Raw genomic sequence first — 27511 nt, forward strand, 5'->3', positions numbered from 1 at the left:
AACACTCTAAAATTACAACTACCATCTATAACCCAGTCAAAACCACATAGTTCTCACTATATAGATCCCTATCTATAGCTATTATCTATCTAGTTATTCTCTCTTATACCTATCTGGTTTTTTAAAAAAATTGTAGCCATAATTAATTATTTTCCCCTAAATATCATTATATTTGCGATAATTTGGTGACTCATTCCATAAAATAGTAGTGCAGGGAAGATGTCTTTGAAAATCTCAGTTTATGTGGCAGCATTAAGCTCTTTTGTAATATGGTCATCTTGGACTCATTTAATCTTTAAGTATATCAAAGGCAAGTAACCAGGTTGAAAAATGTTTTATTGTATCCAACATATGAAAGCACTGCTTTCCACAGCCCATTTTTGCTTATTTTAACCAGGTAAGACCCTTCACAAGCAAAGTAACTCATTTTAATAGAAAAAGTCTGTTAAAAACATTGCAAAGCAAACCCGACTGCATTTTAGATAGAAAGTTAGCTGTTTTCTTTATAAAAATAAAGGGAGAAAAAAAAACAATATGTACATAAAAATCCAAGATCATTCACGGCGAGAAAAATGTCATCTTTGGAAAGATATTTACTTGCATGCTACAACGGCATAATTTTCACCTTACACCTGTAAGGACAGAACACACTTTATCTGAACAGATTGCATTAAAAATAAAAAGCCTTTTAAAAGGAAAGTATGTTCACAACAGCCCATATCTAAAACCTCGTCTATTCAAGGGACCAATTAGAAAAAGGGAACATGTAAAATCCAGTGAGAATTTGAGAGACGCGTCCATTGAAGACCTTGGAGAGTGCCCAGAAGGTTACAGAAGGAATAAAGGATTCCTCGTGAGTGTCTTCTTCTTGGTTCGGCACAACCAGTTCGGGCCCGTCCTGTAAATGCCTTCTGACTGATGCTCTCAGCTCTCCTCCTCCAGATTCCACCTTCCACATAAGGTGCGGCATGAAGGGTTCACGAATCACCCACAACAATTAAAAGGCCTAAGCAAAGAAGGGTAGGGCCTAGAAAAACTATGAAGGGGCCAGTGCTGCCTTTCTACCTACTTCTCCATCTCCTGGCTAGCATCTCTCCTCAGCTCCTGAAGGCCAGGTTTTCATGCCTCTCTCTGACCACCACCCCCAACCCCCTTGGGTTTAGGCCTCTCCAGAGGGCCCTTGATGCCAAAATTGCCTCTCCAAATTTTATTTCGTGTAATCAGAATTTATCATTTCTCTGTGATTTTTTAAATCCTCTTAAGGTTGCAGTTGGATTTTATTATTGTTGTTCTTGAGTTCACACGGAAAAGTGACTGGCAACTTGGACCTGGAGCGCTGCTGGAGGGTCATGGACAAGGTTGGGAGAAAAGTCAAAAGGTGTTTCATGGGAGTGCTGACTCTCTCAGAATGATAACAATGGCACTTTTTAAACGGGTATGAGTCATAAAATAAAACACCTGTAGGCCCTAGGCTCTGACTAGAACCCAGTGCAAATTGTGCTGTGTTTGTGGGCTGGGGACGTAGGATAGCCAATCCTAACTGACTCCCTTCAGCAAGATTTACCATCCAAAATCTGAATGAAAGGATATGATTACTTGACTCTAAATAAAAAGCAAGGTTGGTAAATAGGAAAGCAAAATAAAATGGTACTGTAGGGTTTGTTTTCACCAGAGAACGGTCCAAAGTTTTGAGCATACACTCCCCCCAAAAATACCTCATCTTGGGCATCTTGCCACCAGAAAACAGGGAGCAGTCCTCGCAACAAGCCCCACCTTGCTTTAGGCAGACCGCAAAGCAAACGTACTGCCCCACCTGGCTTCCTCTTCCTGTTTCACTGAAACCAAGAAAGTTTCACTTAAAAATAACAATAACAACAACAAAACTCCCCTGCTATGGAGTGGCTTCTAACTCACAGCTCACCACCCTACAGGATGGACTGGCAGCACTGACCCCACAGAGCTTGCAGGCTGTAATCTTTATGGGAGCAAAGGACCACATCTTTCTCCCAAGAGTGGCGGTGGGAATGGCTAGGCTTTCACTTGGCAGCTTTTCTTTCCTCTTGGGGGTGGTGGTGCTTAAACGTTTATTCTCTCTGAGCGGATAGAGTTCAAACTTCAGAATCCCAGCTCAGGTGAAAGACTGTCAGAGCAACTGAAACCTTAACCCCTGCTCCAGCTGAGCTCCCGAAGCTTCTCTTAGCTGTACACAACCTCAAAAAAACCGTACTGATGTGCATCAACTCTTTCCTGGTAAGCGGCTCTCCTGTAGCAAAGAGGAATCACAGGCCTGCTTGGTTGCCCGCTCGGTTTAAAACCCAGATCCTATTGTAAGACAAACCAAATCCTTGCCTCATTTTGAACTGCCTTTTATTTCTCTCTTGTTTCCATTTTAGTTCAAATACTACTTTCATTGATATTTTATGGTAGTTAAGCTGTTCCTATAGAAAAACGATTATTTTGTAGGCTTTCAAAAACAAGAGAAAGGGAGAGTTGGTCCCAATTCTTCAGAGCAGGAAATGTATTACTTTAGTTTAACCTTCATTGCTTCTCTCCTCAAATTTCCTTCAAAGGTGACATTTATGGTTTATTTTTGAACTGTCCTTAGGATCAGTATACAATAATGTCACATATAAACAATTCATGAAAAATCACATTCATTATTTTAACATTAAATATCCCTGCTGGGGAGGACCCCCCAAAGGGCTTTCAGAATGAACACATCTGAAAAGCACTACATTTAAGTAACATTTACGGATTTATGAAATTGTACCGAGGCATTCATTTTCTCTGGATTCTTTTGAGTCTTTATAAAATTTCATAGTGTTTTCCTACTTTTACAGGGCTAATCCATTTTATTTAAAAATGATAGCAAAGGGAAATGCCTGTGCATCCCTCATTGCCACCCAGGACTCTGGTTGGGTTGTGAGTGTATTCACAATTCTCTGCAGACTCTGTGTTCATCATCACAGGCCGTCCACAGATAGTCTGTTCTAACTGACTATGGCGAGTTCTGAGAGAAGAGAAAGAGACAAATGCGCTGAACTTGCAGATGAAAACATGAAATTTTAACACTCAAGAGGAGGACAGCATTTTTTTCCACAAAATGTATCTTCATAAACGGCAAGTTATCAAGAGTAGTTCTGAATCTCATGTCAAAAAAAGGTGAAAACTTGCTATTCCAAGGTCAATAGAAGAACCTCGATATCCTTTTGTCATTAAGGTACTGGTGGTACCGTTGTGCATCATGAATATAGGTCTGTTTCTTAAGATTGGGAAATGGACTTATCTTCCTGATGGTAATCCTTTTGTAAACCACAATGCACATTCAAAAGCAGAATAGCACAACTTTCTACCGGCAGTTTCCTGATGTCGTTTGAATTTGTGGCTCTGTATTTTTAAGTTTACTAGAGAAACTTACTAAGGTGGCTCTTCCATGTTGCCATGCAAAAGGAAAACAAATTCTAGGAACTTTAATCAAGAGCTACAGACTAGATACTACTGATTTTCAGAGCATTAAAAAAAAATCCAGCATGATTTACCACAGTATTGAAATACTCCTATTCTACTTACACCTAAATCTGAAACAATACCAAAAATTTTAGCCCTTATACAGATATCAGCTGTATTAAATTTAATCAAAGTATAGCTTAATTATTGTTGGACTTAATATGAACCCAGAATTTTCTTTGTAGAAAAATATCTGTTAAAAAGAGCAGATCCTTCATAGACCTCAATTCCAACGTTACAAATGATGGGATTTGCTCATTGTCTATGTACTCAGCAGTAAAGAAGTCAAAATATACTTTAATATTTTGAATATCTGGAAAAAGATAAGCAACAAATTGCTTTAAACATACGAATTGGTAAACAGCATCATTCAACATTTTTAAAATGCATTATACGCTATGTATAATGAATGTGCGTGGGTACAAAATGAATTTTAAAACACCTCCTTTTGAAAAGCCTCTAAAATTTCTAAGGAATACATGTGTAATCGCAGCATGGTGACATTATCTTTTCACGCACGCTTCTGCTAAGGCAGTAAATTTGGGTTCCAAATTATTTAAAAAGTCAAGTCCCTCCTCCTCCTGCTTTTCACTGCAGCAACCGACCGATCCCGCTGGAGATCCCCTCCCTTCGTAGTTGTAAGGAAGCACATAATCTGCAGCCCGGATGTTGTCTTCATTCTGATTATACAGATGTAATTTCTGTGAAATGAATAATGGATTGTATTATTGTTTTAACTACACGTAAATGTAGGAACATAAAATTTATTTTTATTTACCTTTTAGGTTTAATTTTTAATCAGTGTATCCTCTAAAGGATTCCTACATACAAAAAATGCACATAACTGGTCTATATCACAACCATACCATAAAGTCAATGTATTTTATGCTTTTAGTAATACATACAAGTAAAAATTACATACATAAAGTTTATTTTTCAGTGTCTTTTAGTGGTCACTAAATACTTATGCCTAAATTCTATATCTAGGGACTATGTTAGTCAGGAAAACGGATACACTGTATCTATCTGCTGAATATGAATTAGGGGTTGGTTGTCAGTCAGGGTGTTGGGTCATAGCTTTGGCTCTACCAATTATACATCTTTGGGCAAGTTATTAAGTGTTTTTCAGCTTTGCTTTCCTCACCTCTAAAATGGAAATACAAAGAGTAGCCATTGTACAGGATTACTCTGGAAATTAAATGTTGTAATAACAATGCACGAAAATGCTCCTCTTATGCCTTCACTCACCGCCATCAAGTCAGTTCTAACTCACAGCTACTCCACAGGGCCAATAGGAGGCTCCTTAAGCCAAGCACACAGTAAATGCACAACGAATGGTCATCAAGATTATTATCAGGTTTTGTTTTTTCTACTGGTAGTAGAATACAGTATAAAGGGGTGGATTTACTAAATTGGTTTTAGAATCAAGTTTCTAAGATAATCAAAATATAAGAAAGTATAGCGAGACACACACACGCACACACAGAAATCAGTGACATTAAACAAACAAACAAACAAACCCTGAGCTGCATTGTAAAATTTGGGATTTATACTGGAGAAGCCAAACATTCAGCTCCATGTCCCCTCGTTGGCTGTCTACCCCGGGCCTCATTATAACTTGGCCAATCTGTGTGCCTCCTCGCTTGTCTCACACCTCACACCCGTGCTCACTCCTTATTGGCTTGGCTTACATTATCAGATCTATTTCTCCAGGATTGCTTATACCTCATATCGCAATACTTGATGTGAATTAAGAGCACTCATGCGAATGTTTCTTTAGCTTCTCTCCTTCACAACCTGATGAAAATTGACTGTCTAGAACCAAGAAAAGATGACCATGTAAATTTGACAAAAATGTAAGTTAGGGACATTGGATATGCTACAGCGGTATCAGAGAATATTGCCCATCTATAGTCCTATCAACTCCTGAGTAGCGGCAACAGCCAACAGACTCACCGCTAACAGAAAGATTGAAAGTTCAAATCCAGCCAGAGAGAAGTTGAAAGAAAGCCTGATGATCTCTATCTAAACATTCAGCCATTGAAAACCCCACCTGAGGGACACTGTTCTACACGGACACACATGGGAGCACCATTGGAGAGTTGGTGGTGAGCCAGTGTTTCATGAGGAGACTCGGAACTTCCCGTCCAGTGTTTGTGCTGCAAGGGTATTGGTATCCTCTGATAAAAGAGGTGGAAAGTTTAGGCCCACAAGGTATTTCATCCAGCTGTTGTCTATCTTAACGGCACACTGCTATTACTTGACAAGTTTTTTAATTGGCTAATGGAGTCAGAATGTATCCAGGATGTGGCACAGGCATTGTTTTTCTTTAAAAGCTTCCCAGTGAATTTTAATATGTTCCCAGGATGGACAATTCATCCCGGAATTCCTCCTTCGTTCACATTCTCGCTTTCCTGTGACTCAAAACCCTTTATATTTGCATGGTGCTTTAGACATTAAGATCACTCATCTGGATCATATTACTTCATCTGCACCCTACAATTGTTTATCAATGCTTGTGTTTTCCCATAGGAGCAGATTTGGTCTGGGAAATGTTTGGATTGTGGGAAATGAAAAAGTCTTCCTCTTCTATCTGCAGTTTAAGAGGTAAGCACACACCTGAAAAAAATAGGTGGCTTTAATGAGGGATCTTAGAAACATCTGATTTTGTGGGGTTTTAGAAATTAAGTGAAATAGCACAGATGGCATAAAATCTTGTTTAAATGAAAGCAGGTGACAAAGTAAGCTGTAGGGGGGGCGGTGTGTGTGTGTGTGTGTGTGTGTGTGTGTGTGTGTGTGTGATCAGACACATGGACAGAAAGGTAAAGACCCAGCACGAGGAGACAGCAAGAGAGCGCTTCAAAGACGAGAGAGCGAGGTGGTGTCCGAAAACCTCCGGACGTTTCCGTTTCCTACGGTTGTCATTTCAACATCGATGTTTTGGACCCAGAACACTTAGGGACACTCACTTCACCGAGCCGGGGCTGTGTGAAATTATGCCACTCCGAGTAAACGTATCTGCAGTTGTCCATCTCCAAGTGCCCGCCCCTGCACAAGTCCAGCGTGTGGTGGTGTCCTCCCCCGCGGCAGGCGTCCAGGGTCTGGTGTCCTCCTTTGATCATTTCCATGGTTTCCTGCCCGCCCGTTTTGACTCCTGATCCCACGGTGCCACAGAAGCCCTGGCTGGAGTTGTTCACACTCTGGGTCACAAATCCATTGGCAGAACACTGGAAGAATTCAAGACCGCGTGGGTTGGGAGAACACAGATTTCAGGGAAAGTCACAAGAAGGCAAGAGAGAGAGAGTATTTCCTTTTTTGTGCTCATTGGCTCATTCAACAGGCCTTTATCACAGTTACCAGTTAAGTGCCTAGTCTGGGGTGAAAATACGTTAGCTTGTGGCCCCTCTCTGGTGGCTTCAAGAAGCTCCTGTTATAATATGGAAGAAAAAGAAATGATCATTTTTAAAAAGTATAATTTTCGGATATGTCTATCAACCCCCTGACATCGAGTTGATTCGGACTCATGGTGACTCCATAGGACAGAATAGAATTGCCCTGGTGGGTTTCTGAGACTAGAATCTTGATGAAAGTACAAAGCCTCATCTTTCTCCTGCAAGCAGCCATGGTTTCGAACTGTTGAACCTGTGATTTGCAGTCCAATGTGTAACCCACGAGACCACCAGGGGTCCTTCTCTGATATACCAGTATGCCTAAATATGTTAGAGATGCTCAGAAGAAGAGAGCATTACAATTAAAATCCAGAGAGATTGAGTGGAGTGGGCGAGGGCATCTCTGAATTGAGGGATGAAAGACCCCAAGCCAGAGGAGAAATGACACTGCCATGTAAGGGTCTGGAGACCACACCAATGAGACGCATACAGTTGACAAAATCCAAATGCTTTTTGAGGGCTGCTAGGGCATAGTATTCCAAAAGAGAGACAGACGAACAGAGAACGCGTACAAAGCTGGACAGCCTATAGAAGGCCAGGAGATGTAAAGAGGGCATGCTGCAAAACCTTAGACTTCAGCTTAGAGATCATGCAGGCGCCATGAAGGATTTTAACAGAGGCAAATACATTTACAAAATAGGATTCTTAGCAATGAGGTGGAAGACAGATAAGGTGGAAGACAAGTTTAGAGTCATGGGGGTCAGAAGGATGGTGATTAAATTATTCTAGGTGAGCAACAACAAAGACCTCGACGAAGGTGGAAACAGGTGAATGAAAGGAGAATGGGTAGGAAGGAGGGAACCGATTACATGGAACTGTGTGTGACCTCCTCCCTGGGGGACAGACAACTGAAAAGTGGATGAAGGGAGACGTCGGACAGGGCAAGATATGACAAAATACCCATTTATAAACTATCAAGGGCTCATGCGGGAGGGGGGAGCGGGGAGGGAGGGGAAAAATGAGGACCTAATGTCGGGGGTTTCAATGGAGAGAAAATGTTTTGAGAAACGATGTACAAATGCGCTTACACAATTGATGTGTGTATGGATTGGGATAACAGTTGTATGAGCCCCTAATAAAATGTTAAAAAAGAAAAAAAAGAAAAAGAAAAAAAAAAGCAAACTAAAAAAAAAAAAGTAAAGGTTTGGAAACTGGAAGGGGCAGTTCTACTCTGTTCTGTAGAATGACTGTGAGTCAGATAATGTGGGATTTGGCTTGGTTCAGAGATCATACTGTTCACTGTAGAAGAATGGATAGTGTGCCCTAGGTACAGTACTTGTGAGTTCTGTAACAGAATGGCTTCAGTGCGAGTTATGGAATAAAACCTAACTTGTGAAAAAAAAAAAAAAAGAAAGGAGTAGCCGGATAGCATGCCATAGTTACTAGTGTCTGGGTGGATGAGGCAGCAGGGGTAGGAATCAGGAATCATTCCTATGTAGTCTGCTTGGGCGATTCAGGTAGGTGATGCCCACTGCCATCTAGTTGAATAAATAAATCACAGTGAGCCTATGTAGGACAAAGTGAATATAATCCTTAGGGTTTCAAGACTCTAAGTCTTTGTAGAAGCAAACACTCTCATTTGTCAGTTAATGGTTAGTGAGTTTGAACCACCGGTCTTGAGGCTAACAGCCCAGGTAGATGATATTCATTCACTGAGAACTGCCCCTTTGGCTTTCTAGACGTTAGCTCTTTCGGGGAGCAGTGTCATTTTTCTCCCTTGGAACAATTGGTGATTTCAAACCACTGACCTGGTGCTTAGCAGCTTAATGTGTAGCCCATTACACACCCACAGATGCTGCGCTTCCTTAGACAAGGGAAGGGAAGAAGGACTTGTTTGAGGATGAACAATTCAGTTTTGGAAACAGCGAACTTGAAAAAGGGTTGGAGTATCTAAGGTGTAGAGTGAATGAATGTGTGACTAAATGTGTAAATATGAGAATCTAATGAGGGACCTGAACTGGAGATAGAATGCTGTAATCACAAGGGCACAGGTGTAGTGGCAGCGCAGGTCACCCAGGAAAATGTGTAGCCCAAGTCATACCAAAAGCTGAAAATAAAGCTACAAGAAATATCATGTAGATAATAGAAAGAGAATTATGAAAGATCATGCAGTTAATAGAGGAGAACAGACACAGAGATCCCAGAACAAAAGAAACAGCTCAGAAATCATGCAAAGAGAGCCAACAACCACAAAACCAACAGCCTTCGAATCATTCTGCCGCTGAGATCAGATACACGCTTACAGATACACGAGTAAAACGGTGACCACTGATTGTTTCTGAGGGGTTCCAAGGAGGGCTGAGTGACAGGGAATTAAGTCAAAAAAATCAAGGACAGGTTTTCTTTCAAGTTGACCCAGGGAAGAAAAATTGAGAGAAAAAGAGGAGGGCTAAGACCCAAAGGAATTTTTTAATGGATATATTTAGTTACATATTGACTTAGTGCTGGGACTTCACCCTAACCATATCAGATGCCTAGTTATATTGGTAACTTCATTATCTCAATTCTAATCATAAAACTCAACTTTCATTACAAGAACCTCCATTAAAATCAAATTTAATGTATCATCTTTTAAACACATATATTTTGCTATTAATGTGCAGTGGCTCTAGTCTGGAAGATATCCTGAGTCCAAATGGCTTCTTCATCCTGAAATATCACTACAAAAAATCATGCATATAATCTTATTGCCATAGAAAAGATATAAAAAAAGAAAACTGAGAAGTAGCCATTTGGTGGCAGTGCTACCCTACATGGCTTTGTTTAGGTTGCTGCTACAGTAAATTCTATGGAAATGTATCTATATATAATATGGGTGGTATATGATCTATAAGTGCATAATCATATATTTGTATACATTTATTTATATATTATATATAACATTAAATTGTGTTTAAATATATAATATAGATATATAATACATATACAGTATAGAATTTTACTATTTATATATATTCCCAACTTTCATTATTTATGAATACAGTATCAAAAGATCCTAATCCATCATCCTCCACACCCTGAATGCCTTCCTATTCTGATTGATCACTCTATCAACTCGGTTACACACTGCTCAAACACCCCTCCCAGAAGAAAAGCCTTCACTTGCCCTCCTTTTTCAAGTGGATAAATCCAAAATCCTTAGTAACATAAGAAGGCAATGTGCACCTCCCGCCCGTCTTCTAGGCCCTGTGCCCTCTATGTCAATCTTTTGTGTCAAGCCCCGAATGTGGTTTCTTCCATCCCGAGTCAATGTACCTGCCCTGAGCATTGGCATCTCCTTTCCGTGTTTAGGCTGTTTTCCTCTCCCTTATTCATTCCCACCGTTTCTTCTCTTTTAAAGCCTTCTTATTCTAGACTAAGCTCTACCTCTTTCAGTAGGTCTGACTGCTTGCGCCAGGCAGCATGAGTGTCTTTGCAATCTGACAGCACACTATCATATTGGGGCTAAAGGTTTACTATTATTTTCCTATTAATCTTTTCCATAAATGACGAGAGATTCTATCCCCATGAAAGGGTCCATTTCCCAGACATAAACTGAAATCTCTCTGAGGGAAAAAACATGCCTTGTATTTATGTTTGTATGTATTTCCTTCAAACAGTATAGTGCCACGCCCCTAGAGAGCTGGTCAGGCGCTCTATCAGGAGAAAGAGTGGCAACAATCTGATGTATTCCAACTCCTTCTGTTCTACCACGGATCGCATGGAACTTTCAGCAAGGTTGTTCTTTCTGTCACAAATGGTAAGAATTACATAAGCCAAAGAGATCTAGAAAGAGTCATTGCAATCTATTGTTAATCTTGACTGATTAAGAACTTGATAACTTTCAAAGATGAGTATGAATTCATAACAATAAAGTGGAAAATACAACTAAAAGAATAAGCACAGTATAAGAAATTTAACAAAAGCCACCATATAAATATTTGCATGTTGGCAGACAGGAGTGCTTTTGCCTACAAAATCTGGCCCAATTGAAAACATGAATTCGCCCCTAGAGTGCCAAGCAACTTTTTGAAAAGGAAGAATTAAAGAAATTAGGAGACTTCTAACTCATAGCCATTTAATATAATCAATAAGCATTTTAAAATACATTACTTACCACCCTATCATCCCCAGGGGCTTCCGTGTTTGATATAATTAAGTTCTGCTGCGCTAAGTCTTCAGGAAAACGTTTTTCTTTTCTGGTACCAACAACTCCACATACCAAAGTTAGCAATACGCCTAGATTTGATTAAAAAATAAAAGTTTACTGCACGTAGAATAAAATAACCATCTTCTATTTCTTATTCCTTAAAGTTTGTAGAAGAAAAATAATACATGTCTTCCCATGAATTACCTTGGCCTTTCGAAAGGAAAAGATCACAATTTAGCCTACATGTTCAAATTTGGAATAGGTTTAGACTATATCTCTAGGAATTTTGCCCATTATCCTAAAGTATTTAGAATTGTGAATTAAATGGTATGTGAAAACATAAGACAAAAAACAATAAAATATTTTTAATAAAAACAGACATTAAGAAAAAGACTTTTGCACAATTTCCTGTGGTGTGCAAGACCCTACATCAGAGATCAGCAAACTGCAGACCAACCCATCACTTGCTTCTGTATGTCCTATGAATTGAATTTTTTTTTTGCATTTGTATGTGGCTAAAATGAAACAAAAAAATATTGGGTGGCATATTCTTCTGAAAAGTATACAAGATTCAAATTTCAGTGTCCATAAATAGAATTTTACTGGAACACAGCCACACCTACTAGTTACATAATTTCTAAGACCACTTCTGCCTCAGAGAACTGATTAGCTATAGCAGAGACTGGCTAGGCTTAAAATGCTATCGTATCATTTACAGAAAAATGTGTGCCAACATCTGCCTACTTTCTGTGGCCTCTTCTTATCTTTCTTGTCTGGCTTCCTGGTCCTCTGCCGATCATCTACTCTCCTCTGCTCACAATGGCCTTCCAGCCATTCCTTAGTTTCTCCAGGCACATTCCCAACTTAGGGTCTTTGCACTAACTTCCCCCTGGTGAGTAATAATGAACACTTATTGAATACTCCAATACTGAACAATGGATACTCCAACTGGTGAGTAATAATGAACACTTATTGAATACTCATCATGAACTATTATAAGCTCTTCACATGCCCTCACCCATGTCATCTTTAGTACTAGACCATAAACTATATTACTATGAAAAAAGCAAACTCACTGCCATCAAGTCCCCTCCCCTCTAACTAAGAAGGACCCTATTAGACAGGGTAGAACTGCCCCTGTGGGTTCCCAAGACTACAACTTTCTACCAGGGTAGAAACATTCATCTTCTCTTGGGGAGAAGCTGGTGGTTTCGAACTACTGACCTGGAGGTTCGAAGTCTAAGGTGTAACCACAATGCCACTAGGTATCTCTGTTTCTACAAATGAAATCACTGAAGCACAGTGAAGTAATTTGCCTCAGTTTATATGGATTGCAAGTGATGGGGTTAAGGCAGGAACCCAAAAGATCTGACTCTGGAGTCTAAACTCTTAAACATTACTCTCAATAGAAAGTAAATGAAAAATAATGAAACTCACTTGAAGGTGTGACTAGAAATGAATGTGGCTTAAGTCTGCGGAGAAAGTATGAAATAAAAGTGTTTTTTTCCAGGACTTTCTTATGAAAGGCATTTTGGACTGTTCTACTTGGCCATAGAAAAAGCAGTAGGACCGAAAAATGACAGCTGTCCAATGGCTGAGGTGGTCCATACGAAGACCTTTTCAATGGTTCTTTCCCAAATTGAAATATTTATCTCAAAAAGGATTTATTTCCCTCTCAGAAAATATTCATGCAGAACTTGGGTAATAATACCAAAAAAAGATTGTAAAGGGGATTAGAAACCTAACAGATCGTTGGGCAAGACTACTTTTAAGGACTTTTTTTTAAACTCTTGGTTCTTTTATCTACATTTCCACTTCAAGTAGGTAAAGGACTTACAACATAATAATGCTACACCCAGTAATATTGCCAGGATTGCCCATGGGCCAAGTCGCATTCCTCCACTCCTTGAAGCTGCGCGGCATTGAGTTGGATGAACACAATCACATAGATTAATCCTCACGGTTCTTGTTGCAGATTGACCTGCCCTATCTTTTACTACAATCGGAACATCATATTCTTGAAAGTAAGCATCACTCCGATACGAAAGACGGGCAGCTGTACCTGAAAAAAGTAAAGGCAATAGTTTTACTGATCATTGATTCCTCCCTTGGGATTTGCTCTCCACCCTTCTTTAAAGCCTGCAACATTGGAGTGAATGTAAATGAAGAATTGCCTTCATTCTTTTCAAACACTAAAACTGTCTTATATGAATTGTATTCATTATAAGCTGAAAGAATAAAGAGAAAGGGTTTATTTGACTTTGAAGTGACCTAGTAGTATTGGAGCAATATTCCCATAGCCTTACAAACTAATGATGCTAGGCTGGCTCTTAACACTACAAGCCCTTGGCTGCAGTAACTGTTTGTGTTACGCATAAAGACTTAACGCTTAAAGTACACACAAAGGATGTCCTAACTACACATTCCCCTCCATCTCCTTTCTAGGGGCTTCCCATTATCCTTACAGATTATGTCATTTTTCAAGACACAATAGCCCCTTCATGACTAATTCCTTCCCTCTGGAAGCAATTGTAAAACTAACTAATGCCTGCTAAGCTAAGTAATAAGGCTTACACAACAGCAGATATGTCTGTCTCAGTAACAATACCTTTTGTCAACCGCTGTTTTATTTTGTTTTTTTCCCAATAGGCTTGATATCATATTGTATTGGTCTTACCATCAAGGGACCAAAAGTTTCACAGACTCTCAATGACAAAGACATCCATCTGAAATGTTCTCAATGGATTAAGTGAAATGAAAAATAGCATAATGTATATCCCAGAAGTCATCTATAATTTCTAACAAGCCTTGCTCAAATGGACAGGAATAGCTATAATCAATAATAAAAGGTACATAATCACGCCAAAGACTCCAGCTGTACTGGGTCCCTCAGAGTAGAGAGTTCCGCACGGGAATGTGAACCACCACTGAGACCTACGTGGGACCCATCAGGATCAGAAATGTCTAGAATAAGCAGTGTCAGCAGCTGTCACGTCAATTCCAACTCAGCAATGCCGTGTGTCAGAGCAGAATTGTATTTGACAGAGTTGTTAATGGTTGATTTCTCAGAGGTATATTGCCAGACCTTTCTTCCAAAACATTTCTGAGTAAAGTCAAATCACCAATGACCTTTTCGCTGGAGACTGAGCATATTACTCATCATCCTTCAAGCCCTTCTTCTCATTCAAGACCATGAGCTGAGTACAGGACATAGTTATGCCTCATTCATGCATAGATGTGCCACAAACTTACGTCTCCCCTGGCACTCAACTCTCTCCTCTTCTAAGTGCCGATGTTTCTTATTTTAAATGTAAAGTTAGTTATGCTCCTGCCTTACGTGCACATACCCCCAACTACAAAGCTCCCTCTCCTCTAAGATGTAAGGCCCTCTACCATCAGACGCCATCTACCCTTGCCCCACGCCAATTCCCGGCATCCCTAGGAAAACCTTCTAGGCTCTAACAACACTGAATTTTTGCTGTCTGATGGGCTTTCTTTCATGCACATGCATTAATCGCTTACCGATGAAACAAACATTTATCAAGCAATTAGTATCTGCTAAGCACTGAGTTAGGTGCTGGACTCGAAAATGCCAAGATAAATGACAAATGTTCTAAAAAACAAACCTTCATGCATTGGAAAAGAGAGGTAAACAGATGACAGTAATACAATGTCAAAGATTACATAATAAAACTATGGGAAGGTCATTTTGTAGAAATGCTTCACAAATTTGAGCATAAGAGCTGGATTCATCTATGTCTTGTGTGTGCGTGTGTGTTTAACAAGACAAAATTTAAGAATGAAAATTGTTTGGTGCACACGTAATAACTCACAAAGTTAAATAATTTACATAGGACTAGACTTTTTTAAATAAATAGAGCACATGCTGAAGTAAATGTTACAAGGCATGATCATCTGACGAACTCATCTTCTTCTTTCCTAAGCATATTCTTAAGCATGTTTCTCTGCTTCTTCTCATGTCTTTTGGGACAATCTTATGCCTGCCTTCAGTTATTTCATCACCCCAGCTGAGATCTAGTCCAAAAGCTTCATCCTTAACTTCATCACCAAAGATGTGAAGTCTTTTTGCAACTTCTTTAACATTACAGTAGGTAACTTCTTTCATCTGAAGCTTTTAAATTTCTGTCTTGACAGCTCACCTGGTATTGCCCAGAGCACACCCCCAATGAACATATGAACCCCTAATGGTTTAACCATTTTGAGGGGTGCACCATCAACCACCCGGTAAGACCCTAAACGGACAGTGTAGTCAAAATATCTAACAGCTCTGTAGAGTGTAACACAGGGCCAATCTGAGTGCAAGGTCCTATAGTGGAGTGCTACAGCCACAGTTTGATCTAAAGTCGGGCGCTTCTTCGCCTGCTTTGTCTGCTAAACAATGAGCACCTGCCAACAAGCCAGTTGCTGCCACAGACACAAAGAACCTCCTTCCTTTGGAGTCCGTCGGTGGGCAGTGTAAATTGTTCACGAACCTACATGTTAATTGAAAGATGGAAGCTTGAGTCAGTCCAGAGGTGTATAGAAAGAAAGGTCTGGCAAACGAATTTTTAAAAGTCAATCTCTGAAAATCCTATAAAGTATCAGTCGGTTCTAACAGACATGAGTTCCCGATGAGTTGGAGTTGGCTCAATGGCATCTGGTTCTGCACAGCCTCAGAATGCAGCCCGGGCCTAGTCAAGAACTGACGCTCCACAGACATGACGGAGTCACGTCAGGCTACACAATGGGGAGGGCGGTACTCTAGGCAGAAGGGACAGCATACCCAGAAGTTCAGTTGCTTAAAGAGCCTGACATGCTAACATATAAACAGAGAGGTATATGGCATAAATATACAATACTCTAATGCATCGGCCAGCAAACATTGTCAGAGGAGGCTGGCCCTGGAGGCTGCAGCTCTGCGAGTTGGACTGACTGCATTACAATGGATTTGCTTTGGTTCTTTGGTTTGGGTCCCTCTCCCATGTTCCCTTACAAGATATCAGAGTGTGTGTATGACATCCAAATTCCTCATTTTATACCTTCCTACGACACAATTTAAACTGCCCACTTCTGTTTCATATTTGCTTCACTGAAGTTACTTTTAAAAAATACCACACAAACTTTTGCATCAATGATTACTTGTCAATTTTTTACAAAGCTTTTTTTGGTGGTTGCTATAAGTATATATCTTGCCTGCATAAAAAAAATCATGATTTCTCTCTTATATTAAAAACAAATTAATCTGGACTCAGGATGACTCCATTCAAGCCAGAATAGAATTGGACTCCAATGGGTTTACAGTGACTGATATTTTAGAAGTTGGTCGCTGGGCCTTTTATCTAAGGCACCTACCATCTTTCAATTAACAGCTGAATGTTAAATCATTTGCACCACCAGTGGATTTTTTTTTTTTTACATAACCTATGTAATTTAACACCAACCCACAACTAGATTCACTGATGTCAAGGCAATCCTGACTCAGAGCGAGTCTACAGGACAGCGTAGAACTTCTCTGCAGAGTCTCAAAGGCCGTAAGTCTTCAGGGAGGCAAACTGTCCCACCTTTCTCCTATGCAGTAGCTGGTGGGTTTGAACTGCCAAGCTGTAGTGAGAAGCCCTACTTTTGACCCACTTTATATCTGTAAAATATAAAGCTTTAGGTAGCTTTGCAAGTATGCTCATGGCAATCAATTTTACTTCATGCTTTAGGTAAGTAAAAAAAAAAACCACAATATAAATCTGCTCTAGAGTGATTATTAGGCTTTGCAGAATATAGAAATCACTGTTTTGAACTAAATACCGTTAACACGGGTGAGGGTCCATATTTTATTGATTTCTGGAGAAGTATTTGCCAAGGAGAAAGAAAATGGAGGCCCATTGACAGCTTCATCTGAATCAACAGCAGAAATATCAGTATAGGCCGCCTTTTGCTTGCAAATTGTTATATAATTTTGAAGCATCTCTGGCGCATTATCATTCACGTCTTCAATGTTCACTGCAAGTGTCCCAGTACACGATCTACCATCTAGAAGAGAAATGAATAAGACTCACTATACTTTTTAAACGCTTTCATAACTGGTTTCTGAATAAAATATCAGTTCACTTCTACAGAAATATATCATCTCTTCAAAAAAAAAGAAAGAAACTCTGATGATTTCAGTGAGGAAATGGTAAATTAGAAGATAGACGAATGTATCTGAAAACAATAAAAAAATTATTGCTGCTATTGACAAGTCTAGAGAAAATAATGAGTAAATGTCTGAACCCCAACCTCTTTCGTTTTTTCTTGGGCTCTTTCTGGTGTATATGAGGGGGTACACACACACACATGCCAAAAACCGGATTTTTTTCAAAGCTATGTATTTAAATTTTTTTTACAAAACAACCTTATCACCTTCAAAGTACTCTCCATTACAGTTAATATATTTGTCAAATCTGCAATTGCATTCTTGGAAATATTTTTCAAACTCATCTGTTGGGTGGCTGACAGCACCTCCCTTGTTTGTTTGTTTGTTTGTTTGTTTTTTCACCTCTTCTATATCATGAAGTTATCATCCTCTCATGTCCCTCTGCATTCGCAGAAACACAAAGAAGTCTCCTGGAACAAGGGCAGGGAGTAAGGTGCATGGGGCAAGAGAGGCATGCTGTTTCTTGCCAAAAACTGGTGCACTGAGATGGCTGTATGAGCAGGTGCATTGTTCCAGGAGCAAAAGCTGTCCCTCATTTGCCACAAATCAAGCCTTGTTTGTCGCACACCATTATGCTAACTTTTCAGAACTTCTAGATAGAAAGCTTTATTAACAGTCTGTCCTGGTGGAAGGAACTCCAAATGCACTACATATTGGCATTAGTTGATGGACGCCAAGAAGGAGGTTTGTCATCAATCAACATTTCATCTTTTTTGAAATGAGAAAACCACTTGTACACTTGAGTTTTACCAATAGCACTGTCCTTGTAAGCTGCCCTCAATCTTACAACAGTTTCTGCGGCATTCTTCCCTGAGCAGGAAACAAACTTTCAGAGCCACACGCTGTTCTCTTAAATCAGCCATCACAAAAAATGATGTTCAAGCAAAAACTGCCTTTATGAAAAAAAATTCCCTGTGACCAGAGAGAACCTTCCCAGGCAACGCCGCTATATGCACTAACTCAGAGTGAGTTTCTGGATGTTTCCTGCTCAGTTAGCAGGAAAAAATGCATACTACAAAAGCTCCACTCCACCCAGCTTGGGGGGGGCGTAACCCTCTAAGGAACACTAAAGTGCTCTTTAGAAATGTGACTCCACATTTAGGGTCCACATTCAAATCCCCTGCTGTCATTGCCATGTGCTGTGCAGTTGGTTCCAACTCCTAGCAAAACACAGCTTGCTCCAGTGACATCACCATAATCATTGTTATATGTGAGCCCATTGTTGTAGCCATTGTGTCAGTCCCTCTCCTTTAGGATTTTCCTCTTTTGTTCTGGTTGTCTGCTTTACAGAGTCTGATGTCATCTCTAGGGACTGGTCTTTCCTGATAACATATCTAAAGTAAGTGACACAATATCTTGCCATCCTCACTACTAAACAACCTTCTGGCTGTACTTTTTCCAAGACAAAACTGTTCATTCTTCTAGAAGTCCATGGTAAATTCAATAGTCTTTGTCAACGCCATCATTAAAAGGCACCAATTCTTCTTCTACCTTCCTTAGCCATTGTCCAATATCCCCACGAGTATGAGGAAATTGAAAATACTGTGGCTGGGATCAGGCCCACCTTACACCTCAAAGTGACATTTTTGTTTTTGAACTCTTTGAAGAGGTCTTTTACAATAGACCTACCCAATGCAGATTTCTGTACTGTTGCTTCCAAGTGAACGGATTATGGATTAAAATAAAATCCTTAACAGCATAAGGTTTTCTTTATCATGATGTTACTTAATAGACCAATTGTGAGGCTTTTTATTTTCTTTACTTTAATGTGTAATCCATACCGAAGAGTGTGCTCTTTGATCTTCAACTGTAAACACTTCAAATTCTCTTCACTTTCAGTAAGCAATATCTCAACTGCATATTACAGGTTGTCAATAGGTCTTCCTCAAATGCTGATGCTGAGATCTTTTTCAAAGGTATTGTGAGAATGGATAAACCAATACGTTTTAATTCCGAGTAGACTATTGGTTTTAGGGGATTGAGGGACCTGGGCCTTTCTTTTATCACCATTTAAAAACTAAATGGGAAAGAAAAAGAAAAAAACTAAATGGGAATTGGCTAGAGAATACTAAAGGACTCTATTGTCTTTGGTATTCTCTCTTCCAGATTGTAATGTGGATTTTGAAAACACTTAAAATGAAAGAGAAACACTACATAATTCTTCAAATTAAATATTTGCTTCTATTAATCTAAAAATTGGCAAAATACCTGATCTCACTATTCAAACAGGGTAAAGAATTCAAATACTGATAATCTTAGACAAGAAACTATAAACTTTAAAAACTACACAAATTCACAATATTTAATAAATGTAAAAATGAAGATCGTCTTTAGAAGGAAAAACAGCTTTGTTACATATGGAGTCAAATGTTTAAGAAGAAAAGAAATTATGAGAAGTCCACTCACAGATGTGTTTTGCAACGAAAGGATTTAAAAGGTAAAGAGGGTTTCTTATCTTGTTACTTTCATTACAGGCATTTTCTTGAACAGCTATCATGAAAATAGTTCTGGAAACAATCTTAGCCCTTCTGTTTCTAGTTTTGTTTTCTTGAGATGAGCATAATAGTTTGCAAGGTTATGGTGAAATTCTATGGACATACAATGTGTAAAGATATATGATAATAAAATACAAGCACAGGATATTATTACTGACACACATCACATTTCACAAAGACTTGGAATTAAAATATGGTCGTTTCTCATTATGAAAAAAAAATTGGCAGTTATAGAGGAAAGAATAACTTACGATGTTCTTCCCTCACCACACTAAGAATTACTAATTATCAAAACCTTATTTTGATATTCCTAAAAAATATCAATTTTATCTTATGATGCATTTTGAATAAATCACCATGATGGCAATTTTCAGTTTATTCTCCAATCCCTTTATAAAATAACAGATTAAAATGTTGTTACCTCGGTCTATTGCCATGACTGTAATGTTGTATACCTCATTTTTGGGACTCATAGCCTCCCTGTCCAGGATTTTGGAAGTCAAAATTGACCCTGACCTTTCATCAATATTGATCCACCCTTTAGGATCATGCAATTTTTTATATCTGTTAATCAAAAAGAAAAGAAAATGTATTAATTGTTCTAATAGTCTCAATTACTACACATTCATAAGCATGTTGGCTATAGATTTATTTGTACCTCAAGCCACTGCCACTCTTGGTTTCTGGGTCATATGCCTGGTAGCCATTGATCTTCAACCCGACCTCCGAGTTCTCTCTAATCCGCACAGACTGGGCGGGCGGGTGGCACTCAGGCCCCTCATCCTGATCCTGCACGCGAACCGTCACCACAGCTCTGCTCACGGCGGATCTGCTTGCAATCTCTCTAGTAAGTGGAGCTTCATTGCTTACTCCAATTTCCAGGATCAATTTCTGGGTTTCTTCATAATTCAGTGGCTTTAAAGTAAAATACATGTACATCAGCATCAGGGAAAAATCCATTGGGATCTCATATTAGCAAATGAACTTTTGTCAATAAGAACAGGGCAGCATAAATTCTGTGTTCTGTGGGGTTGGGTAGCCCTTGCCACTGACTTGGTTTCCTCTTGAGTGACCCTACAGGACAGGATAGAACTGTTCTACGGGGTAGAATTGTCCTCTAGGGCTTTCAAGGCTGTCCTATGTGTGGAAGCTGACCCACACCTTTCTTCTGAATCACAGCTGGTGGATGCTATTTAGTTAGCAGGGCGTGGAAGCCCTGGGTCACCTGACCCCCATCCAGTGTGTTGATACGGACTTTCCTACCTAAGGAGAAAGGTGAGTGTGTGCTAACCCTTTAGGAATTTCGGTTCAGCAATTCCCAACATGCTTTTATAGAGTTGCGGAAGAGGAACTTCTGCTAGATTTTTATAGTTGACCCTTGCTAAGGTAAAATTGTATCAAATAATAAAAAGCTCACAAATCCATGGAATTCCCAATATCTCTAAAGCAAGACAAAATTATTATGATAAGTCATAACAATAATAATAACAATAAAGTTTCTCTAAACAAGTTATGAGTAACATTCATAATCACTGGCCTGGCAAGGCGGCTGTGAGCTGCTGTTAGAAGCCTTGGCAGTGAAGGTGGGTTATGCATTGAATTACTCACTCCAAGGTCAGCAGTTGAAGCCCACCAGCTGGGGAGAAAATGAGGCTACTTGCTGCCATGAGGATTTACATCCTTGGAAACAACATTCATTAAAATAATAGTTAACTAAAACTTACTACGTTTCCAAGTATTCATTCCTACCATACCTTTATTACAGAGAGTACACCTTCATTGGTTGCTTTGTCTGTACTGATTTTGAAATGTCCTTTTTCATTGCCTTTTAAAATGGTAAAATTGGCTCTCCAATTCTCAGTATTAATTAAATCCTTATCTTCTATAGGTAATCGTAAAATTTCCACATTGAATGTATTTTCCTCTACTGAGGCCTCATACTGAAAGAAAAGGAATTCATTAAAAGCTTACTTAATAAACAGAACTTTTGCAAAGAATGCAAAATGTTGTTTTCCAATCCAAACATACTTTTTTTCATAGATATTTTTATGGATAATTAAAAAACTGTATCACAAAGAGTACTGTTTCACAAGTACTAATTTTTTAAAGAAAAGAATTTTCATTATAAACGATGACACTACTGTCTCTGACCTTTACTGAGAAGGAGAGAAAAATCTAATATGAATGAAAGAGTTTCCCATGTCATCTATTAGAATTTTAGCTATATTTATTCCATAAACATGCAGTTCACAGTGTGGTAAATATTTTATTCAGCTAGATTAAATAGCACATGACAATAAATGAAGTAGAGTTGGGTCATCTCTACTCACAGCATTTTGTCTGAAAGTAGGTGCATTGTCATTTGCATCTTTGACTGTTATCAGACAAGTTGATGTATTCATCAGTCCAAAATTCTGACCATCCATGTCTTGTACTTTCATTATCAATGTGTACTTGTCTACCACCTGGAAGCAAAGAAAATATTTCATTATCATCAAAACTTTTGTTTGGATTTAAAAATGAATCCTTTTTTTAAAAAAAGAACCATACAAAGAATATAAGCTGACTGCTGTTAGTGACAACAATAAAGGTTTTATGGGAGTCAAAGGAGAACATTTGAGATTTAGAAAACATATTAAAGAAAAGGTGAGCATCATTGGTAGTGAGATGAATTGGAGTCGAGGAAACCTGTTGTGGGGGGCTCCGTACTAGAGGGCAATCGTCTTAATTTACTTATCTTTAATACCAGTGTAAGTGTATAGCTAAGGCTACAGCAATAAAGAAGAGCAAACGCTTGATGGAGAAGTTACTTCAAATTTTGAAGGAAACAGCCCGTTCTCTGTCATTGAGTCGATACTGACTCACCATGACCCAGTACGACATGGTAGACCTGACCCTGTGTATTACCGGGGCTATGCATTTTTAAGGGGGTAGGCAACCTCATCTTTCTACCATGGGGCACCTGATGAGTTCGAACTGCTGGCCTTGTGGCTAGCAGCCCAACATGTAACCCACTCCACCAACGGGGGTCCTTTAGAATGAAATGGGACTTAGTAGTTCAATACACATGTTAAGAGACTGTTGGGGGGTTGACGAGGGTGTTCTAGAATCCTACTTAGCTAGGTGACCAAATAGAGGTAGGTAATCCAGGGGACGCGGGTTCTCAGAAGAGGGAAGACAATAGTTTGGGTTTTTTTTCCTTTACAAATGTTGAATTGTTATGTGGCTGTGGGAAATCTAAGGGAAGAGATTCAGAAGCACATGCAGCACTATATATAAGGAGGAAATTTACATCTATATTGAAAAGTGGTGATTCAAATTAATCAAGTCAGATTATCCAGAGTGAGTTACAGGATGCGAAGAATGTAAGATAAAGAACAACAGCATTTCAGACACGGCAGAAGTAAAGTTAAGCTAGGAACACTAACAGAGGAACATCAGAGAGGCAGAAGAACAGAAATTCACGGGAAGCAAGAAGTTTTGTATCAGTGCCAATAGCAGACAGGGGCCTAAAAGCAGCCGCTGAGTGGAGCACTGGGAGGTCACTAAGGATCCTGCGAGCAGAGTTTGTATGCTGTGCCGATGGTGAGATGGAGTCAGTAGACTTTCCCATCTAGCTGTTTTTGATATTAGCTGCTACTTTCATTCACCCCTTCTTATTTTGCCAACACTATCAAAACCTATTATTTTTCTTCCCCTCACTTCACTGCTTACCTCCCTTGTACATTTCTTTACTTATTGTGTTAGATCCCAGAGGGCATTCAGTACTACTTAGTTCTCCACAAAATGCCTATAGATTTTTGTTTCCCCCCACTAGGCAGGCGGACCTCCGTTTGACTGCACATCTGTGTTTTATAAGCTGTTTAACCTCATTCAGCTTATTCCAAGTTTCTCTCTCAAATTTAGGACCCTTTGAACAATGAAAGCAATGCCTTGCTGCTATTTAAATGCCATATCATCTTTGCAAAATCCACAGATGTAAAACCACATTCGTGTGCTTCCATTTGAACTTATTTATTCTGCCACTATGTGTTTAATCACATGGAACATCCACAATCATGAAAACGCCTGCACTTCTTTTTGATTTCCTTATATAGGATCCAACCACCTCTCTCTTACGCTATGGAACCAAATCCCATTGATTTTTCTTCAAGTAATTCCCCCAGACATATCGACCCCTCTATTTGTGTTATTCTAGCTGCAGGGGGAATCACTGAAGTGTTTGGAACTAAAAAAAGCTCCTTTGTGCTTATGAAGTTGATTCATCTACCTCAGGCAATAATACTTGACAGAGCTAAATACAGGCTGACAAAATGCAGAGAAAAGTAAGAGAAGATTCAGTCTATTTTACGGTCACATTTATCCTCTATAGATTGAAGTTAACATCTATCTAGTCAAACAAAGGAATTATGAATACTAAATATAACTATGCATAAACTATTTGAACATAAAGTGACATGCATACACATGACAATATATTGTTACTAACACCACACAGAAACACTACAGGTTTTTAATCATTCATAAACTTTATATTTCCTATCAATTCATTCCTAATAAAACACTCAAATGCCTATAAATACTGTATAGGGATCAGAGTAGGACACTCTTGGAGCAAGTAAAACTAATTGGCCCACATGAGAATTAAAGCTATACTTAACTGGAATCAAGTAGCCACCAATAAAAAATGAAATAATATTTTGTAATAATCTTCATTTGAAAAAAAATCGTATTCGCTTCCATACTCCTTTTAAACACCAACTGGTCTATATTTCGATTCCTTGACAGATCTACTTATATTGACTAATATACAGAAAAATTATACAAAAATGGGTAAAATTCCCAGGATTCTTCATTGTCATTGCCCAAACAAAATCAGACATACTTAATCTGCACGACAGCAAATTACATTGGTAGGGGGTCTCGTATGACCTCCAGTAAACTGATGTTTTAGGCAGTATGAAAGGTACCTCTCTGTCCAGAGAGTGGGAAGCTAAGGTGATGACACCTTTCTTGGGGTGCACAGAGAAGAGCCCAGGTGATCTCGGCGTCTGCTCCAAAATGCTGTATTTCAGGAGTGTGTGCAGCGTCTCTGGCTCATCCCTATCCGTGGCGGAAACCACTCCCACTGTTGAACCTGCATAGGAGGAAAAGAGCCATCATTTTCGAGAATTTCAAAATGGGTTCATACGTTTTCACTGCACTTAAGTGTTTTCAATTTAAGAATAATGTTGACCATCTGATTTACAATGCATTTCCACTCAAAGAGGTTCCATATTGAAATCGTTCTGATGAAAAGTACTTCACATTGAGGCTACCAAATACTTCAATGTTGGGAAGCAAGATACTCATTTACTTTGATTTTGCTCAGTTTTCAATTTTAAGTGGTTTTTTTCAAAGATTATAATAATAACCTACCTAGAGGGGCAAGCATGTCTCTTTTTAAGTAATTGTGAGCTTTTAAGATTAAGACTATTTAAAAGTGACTAAATAGTAGCTACATCATTGGTGTCTAATTGAACATGGATGATCACACCTATGTTCAGTCTCACCAGTCTCTCTATCTTCTCGCTTTCTCTCGACATGTTAATTCAAAGCAGTATGGCCTCACTGACTACACCTTATTTATTAATGTAGAAATCAAAGTAATTTTCCTGTGAGACTTCGCTGTTACAGCTGAATGGATTCTTTAACAAAGATTTTAAAACTAACCATTTCTCTTTGAAAAGAGAAAAATATAACAGAACTGGAAAATTGTGAGGCTGAAAATATTATAAGTGACTGACTGTAATTAACTCATTTTATAGCTAAGGGAACTCAAAGAGACTTTCAAAATTAATAACAGACCCAGGATCAAAAGCAGGTTTCCTAAACTCCAACCAAAGAGTTTTCATTTGTTTAATTGGACTATTTGAATAATAAAGAAGTTAACACCCTTGAAATCAAATATTCAAAGGGAAATATAAAAGTAAAATAGTAGTTGTAGTAATATAGTGAAGATCTATGTAACTACGAGAAACTTAATTAGGCAAGTTAGCAAATTCAATCCCTATGATCGAGTCTACAGTTCTTTCAACTAAACTGTGAGTGAGAATTCTCCTTATTACAAGTCTCAGCTAACGTCATGAAGGCCATATTTAAGGACCTACTAGGTTGAAGCATTTTCATTATTTTAAATGTGAAAGTAAAGGTTTGGGACGGAATACATGTAAATTAAATTTATTGAAGTTTATTGGCCATGCTCATTCTAAATATAAGAAGTAATGAATTATAGGAACCCTAGTGGCAGAGTGGGTTACAAGTTGGGCTGCTAACTCCGAGGTCACGAGTTCAAAACCACCATGAGCTCTGTGGGAGAAAGATAAGACTTTCTAGTCCTGTAAACAGCTACAGTCTCAGAAACCCCCAAGGGCAGTTCTTGCCTCTCCAGAGCGTCATTAAGAGTAGGATTTCTCTTGATGGCAGTGAGGTTGGTCTTACTCAAATTAAAAGAAATATGAAACATTTTAAAATGAAAAATTGTATAAACAAAAGCTAAAATATAAATTTTTTAGCTTCAAAAAATGTCCTTGAAGCCTCTCCCAATTATGGAAATAAGAATATCCACACTGACCCTAGTTTTGTTATTTATTCTACCCTGCATGTCCTCTTTTGAAGGTGACAAGAAAGATAAGCTCACATCATAAACCAAATGTAGAAATAAGCTTGAGTAACTGTTAGCTGCCTTATCATCATACTTCATTGATATTATATTAACAAAATCTCAGATTCCTGTAATAGCTGATAAATTACAAGCTGATTGGATTTGATGAGATTAAACAAATTCTTTTGAATAGATCCAAATGGCTATGTTAATGAAAAAAACCACAAAGTCTCAAAAAATATATATGAATATTTAATATGACACATTTTATTCCTAAAGGCAGTCTTACCAAGTCTACTACTTTCCAGAATTTCAAAGCTGTATGTGCTTTCTGTGAACAAGGGGTGATTGTCATTTTCATCCTCCACGCGGATGGGCAGTGGTAGAGATGCATCTGCAGAATACCCATCTACCGTCGATGCCGAGGCAACCAACTGCAGGGAGTAAAAGGCACGTCACCTGGGTCATTAGGGTCAGCGCCCAGCAAGAGGAGACAAGATGCTCTAGCACTCCTCAGTAGGTAAGCCTTTCCAGTTGCAAATCATTTTCAAAGATGCTTCTTCAATATGCATTTCCTTATTGAATTAAAATTCAGCATTGACTGGGGCATTCAGAATGTTAGCGTGACAGCTACACTACAAATAAAATCTCAGTCCTGTACAAGGGAGTAAGTAACGTGGGCCTGTCCACCAGACCGAGGAACTCAAAGGGAATATGGAGATCGGTCAAAAAGTCCTTATTCTGCCAATAATCAGAGATAGATTAGGGAAGCCAAACTCACTGCAGTGGACAAAATCCCTGGTAGCACATCTAAATAAAGCATCGATTCCCGATCCTACTCAATATTGTGATTACCACCTGGAGTTGAAAAATCCCTACCTTACAATCAAAGAAATATCATGTGGGGAGCATCTGTCATATTTGCTTCCCTACAACTTTCTCTTCTAGGAAGAGAATCCTTCTTTCCTCTGGAGAATTACTCTGCTTCGAGTACAGTGCTGTCCTCATGATCTCATGCGAGGCACCGTCAAGTCAGCCACCAACCCAACCATCGCCTTCACTTTCAGCTCACAGAAACTCTACCCCACACACCCCCACCCC

General features: G+C 39.0%; 1 protein-coding gene across 1 annotated transcript in view; it reads right to left on the reverse strand.

Annotated features, from left to right (window-relative positions):
* Nucleotides 1–4010: 4010 nt before the first annotated feature.
* The window catches only part of LOC101653138 (desmocollin-3), a 41792-nt gene continuing 18291 nt past the window's right edge, over nucleotides 4011–27511 (reverse strand). The window contains exons 6-16 of the mRNA XM_004702925.1: nucleotides 26700–26844; nucleotides 24738–24904; nucleotides 22098–22232; nucleotides 21522–21707; nucleotides 20426–20682; nucleotides 20189–20331; nucleotides 16885–17109; nucleotides 12923–13147; nucleotides 11053–11174; nucleotides 6477–6734; nucleotides 4011–4208 (exon numbers count right to left, since the gene is read on the reverse strand). Coding sequence (XP_004702982.1) covers nucleotides 4011–4208; nucleotides 6477–6734; nucleotides 11053–11174; nucleotides 12923–13147; nucleotides 16885–17109; nucleotides 20189–20331; nucleotides 20426–20682; nucleotides 21522–21707; nucleotides 22098–22232; nucleotides 24738–24904; nucleotides 26700–26844 — 2061 coding nt within the window. The remainder of the gene's footprint in view (nucleotides 4209–6476; nucleotides 6735–11052; nucleotides 11175–12922; nucleotides 13148–16884; nucleotides 17110–20188; nucleotides 20332–20425; nucleotides 20683–21521; nucleotides 21708–22097; nucleotides 22233–24737; nucleotides 24905–26699; nucleotides 26845–27511) is intronic.

The sequence above is a fragment of the Echinops telfairi genome, unplaced genomic scaffold (assembly GCF_000313985.2).
Source record: "Echinops telfairi isolate 266 unplaced genomic scaffold, ASM31398v2 ScPeMD7_7400;HRSCAF=8409, whole genome shotgun sequence".
NCBI classification, from domain to species: Eukaryota; Metazoa; Chordata; class Mammalia; order Afrosoricida; family Tenrecidae; genus Echinops; species Echinops telfairi.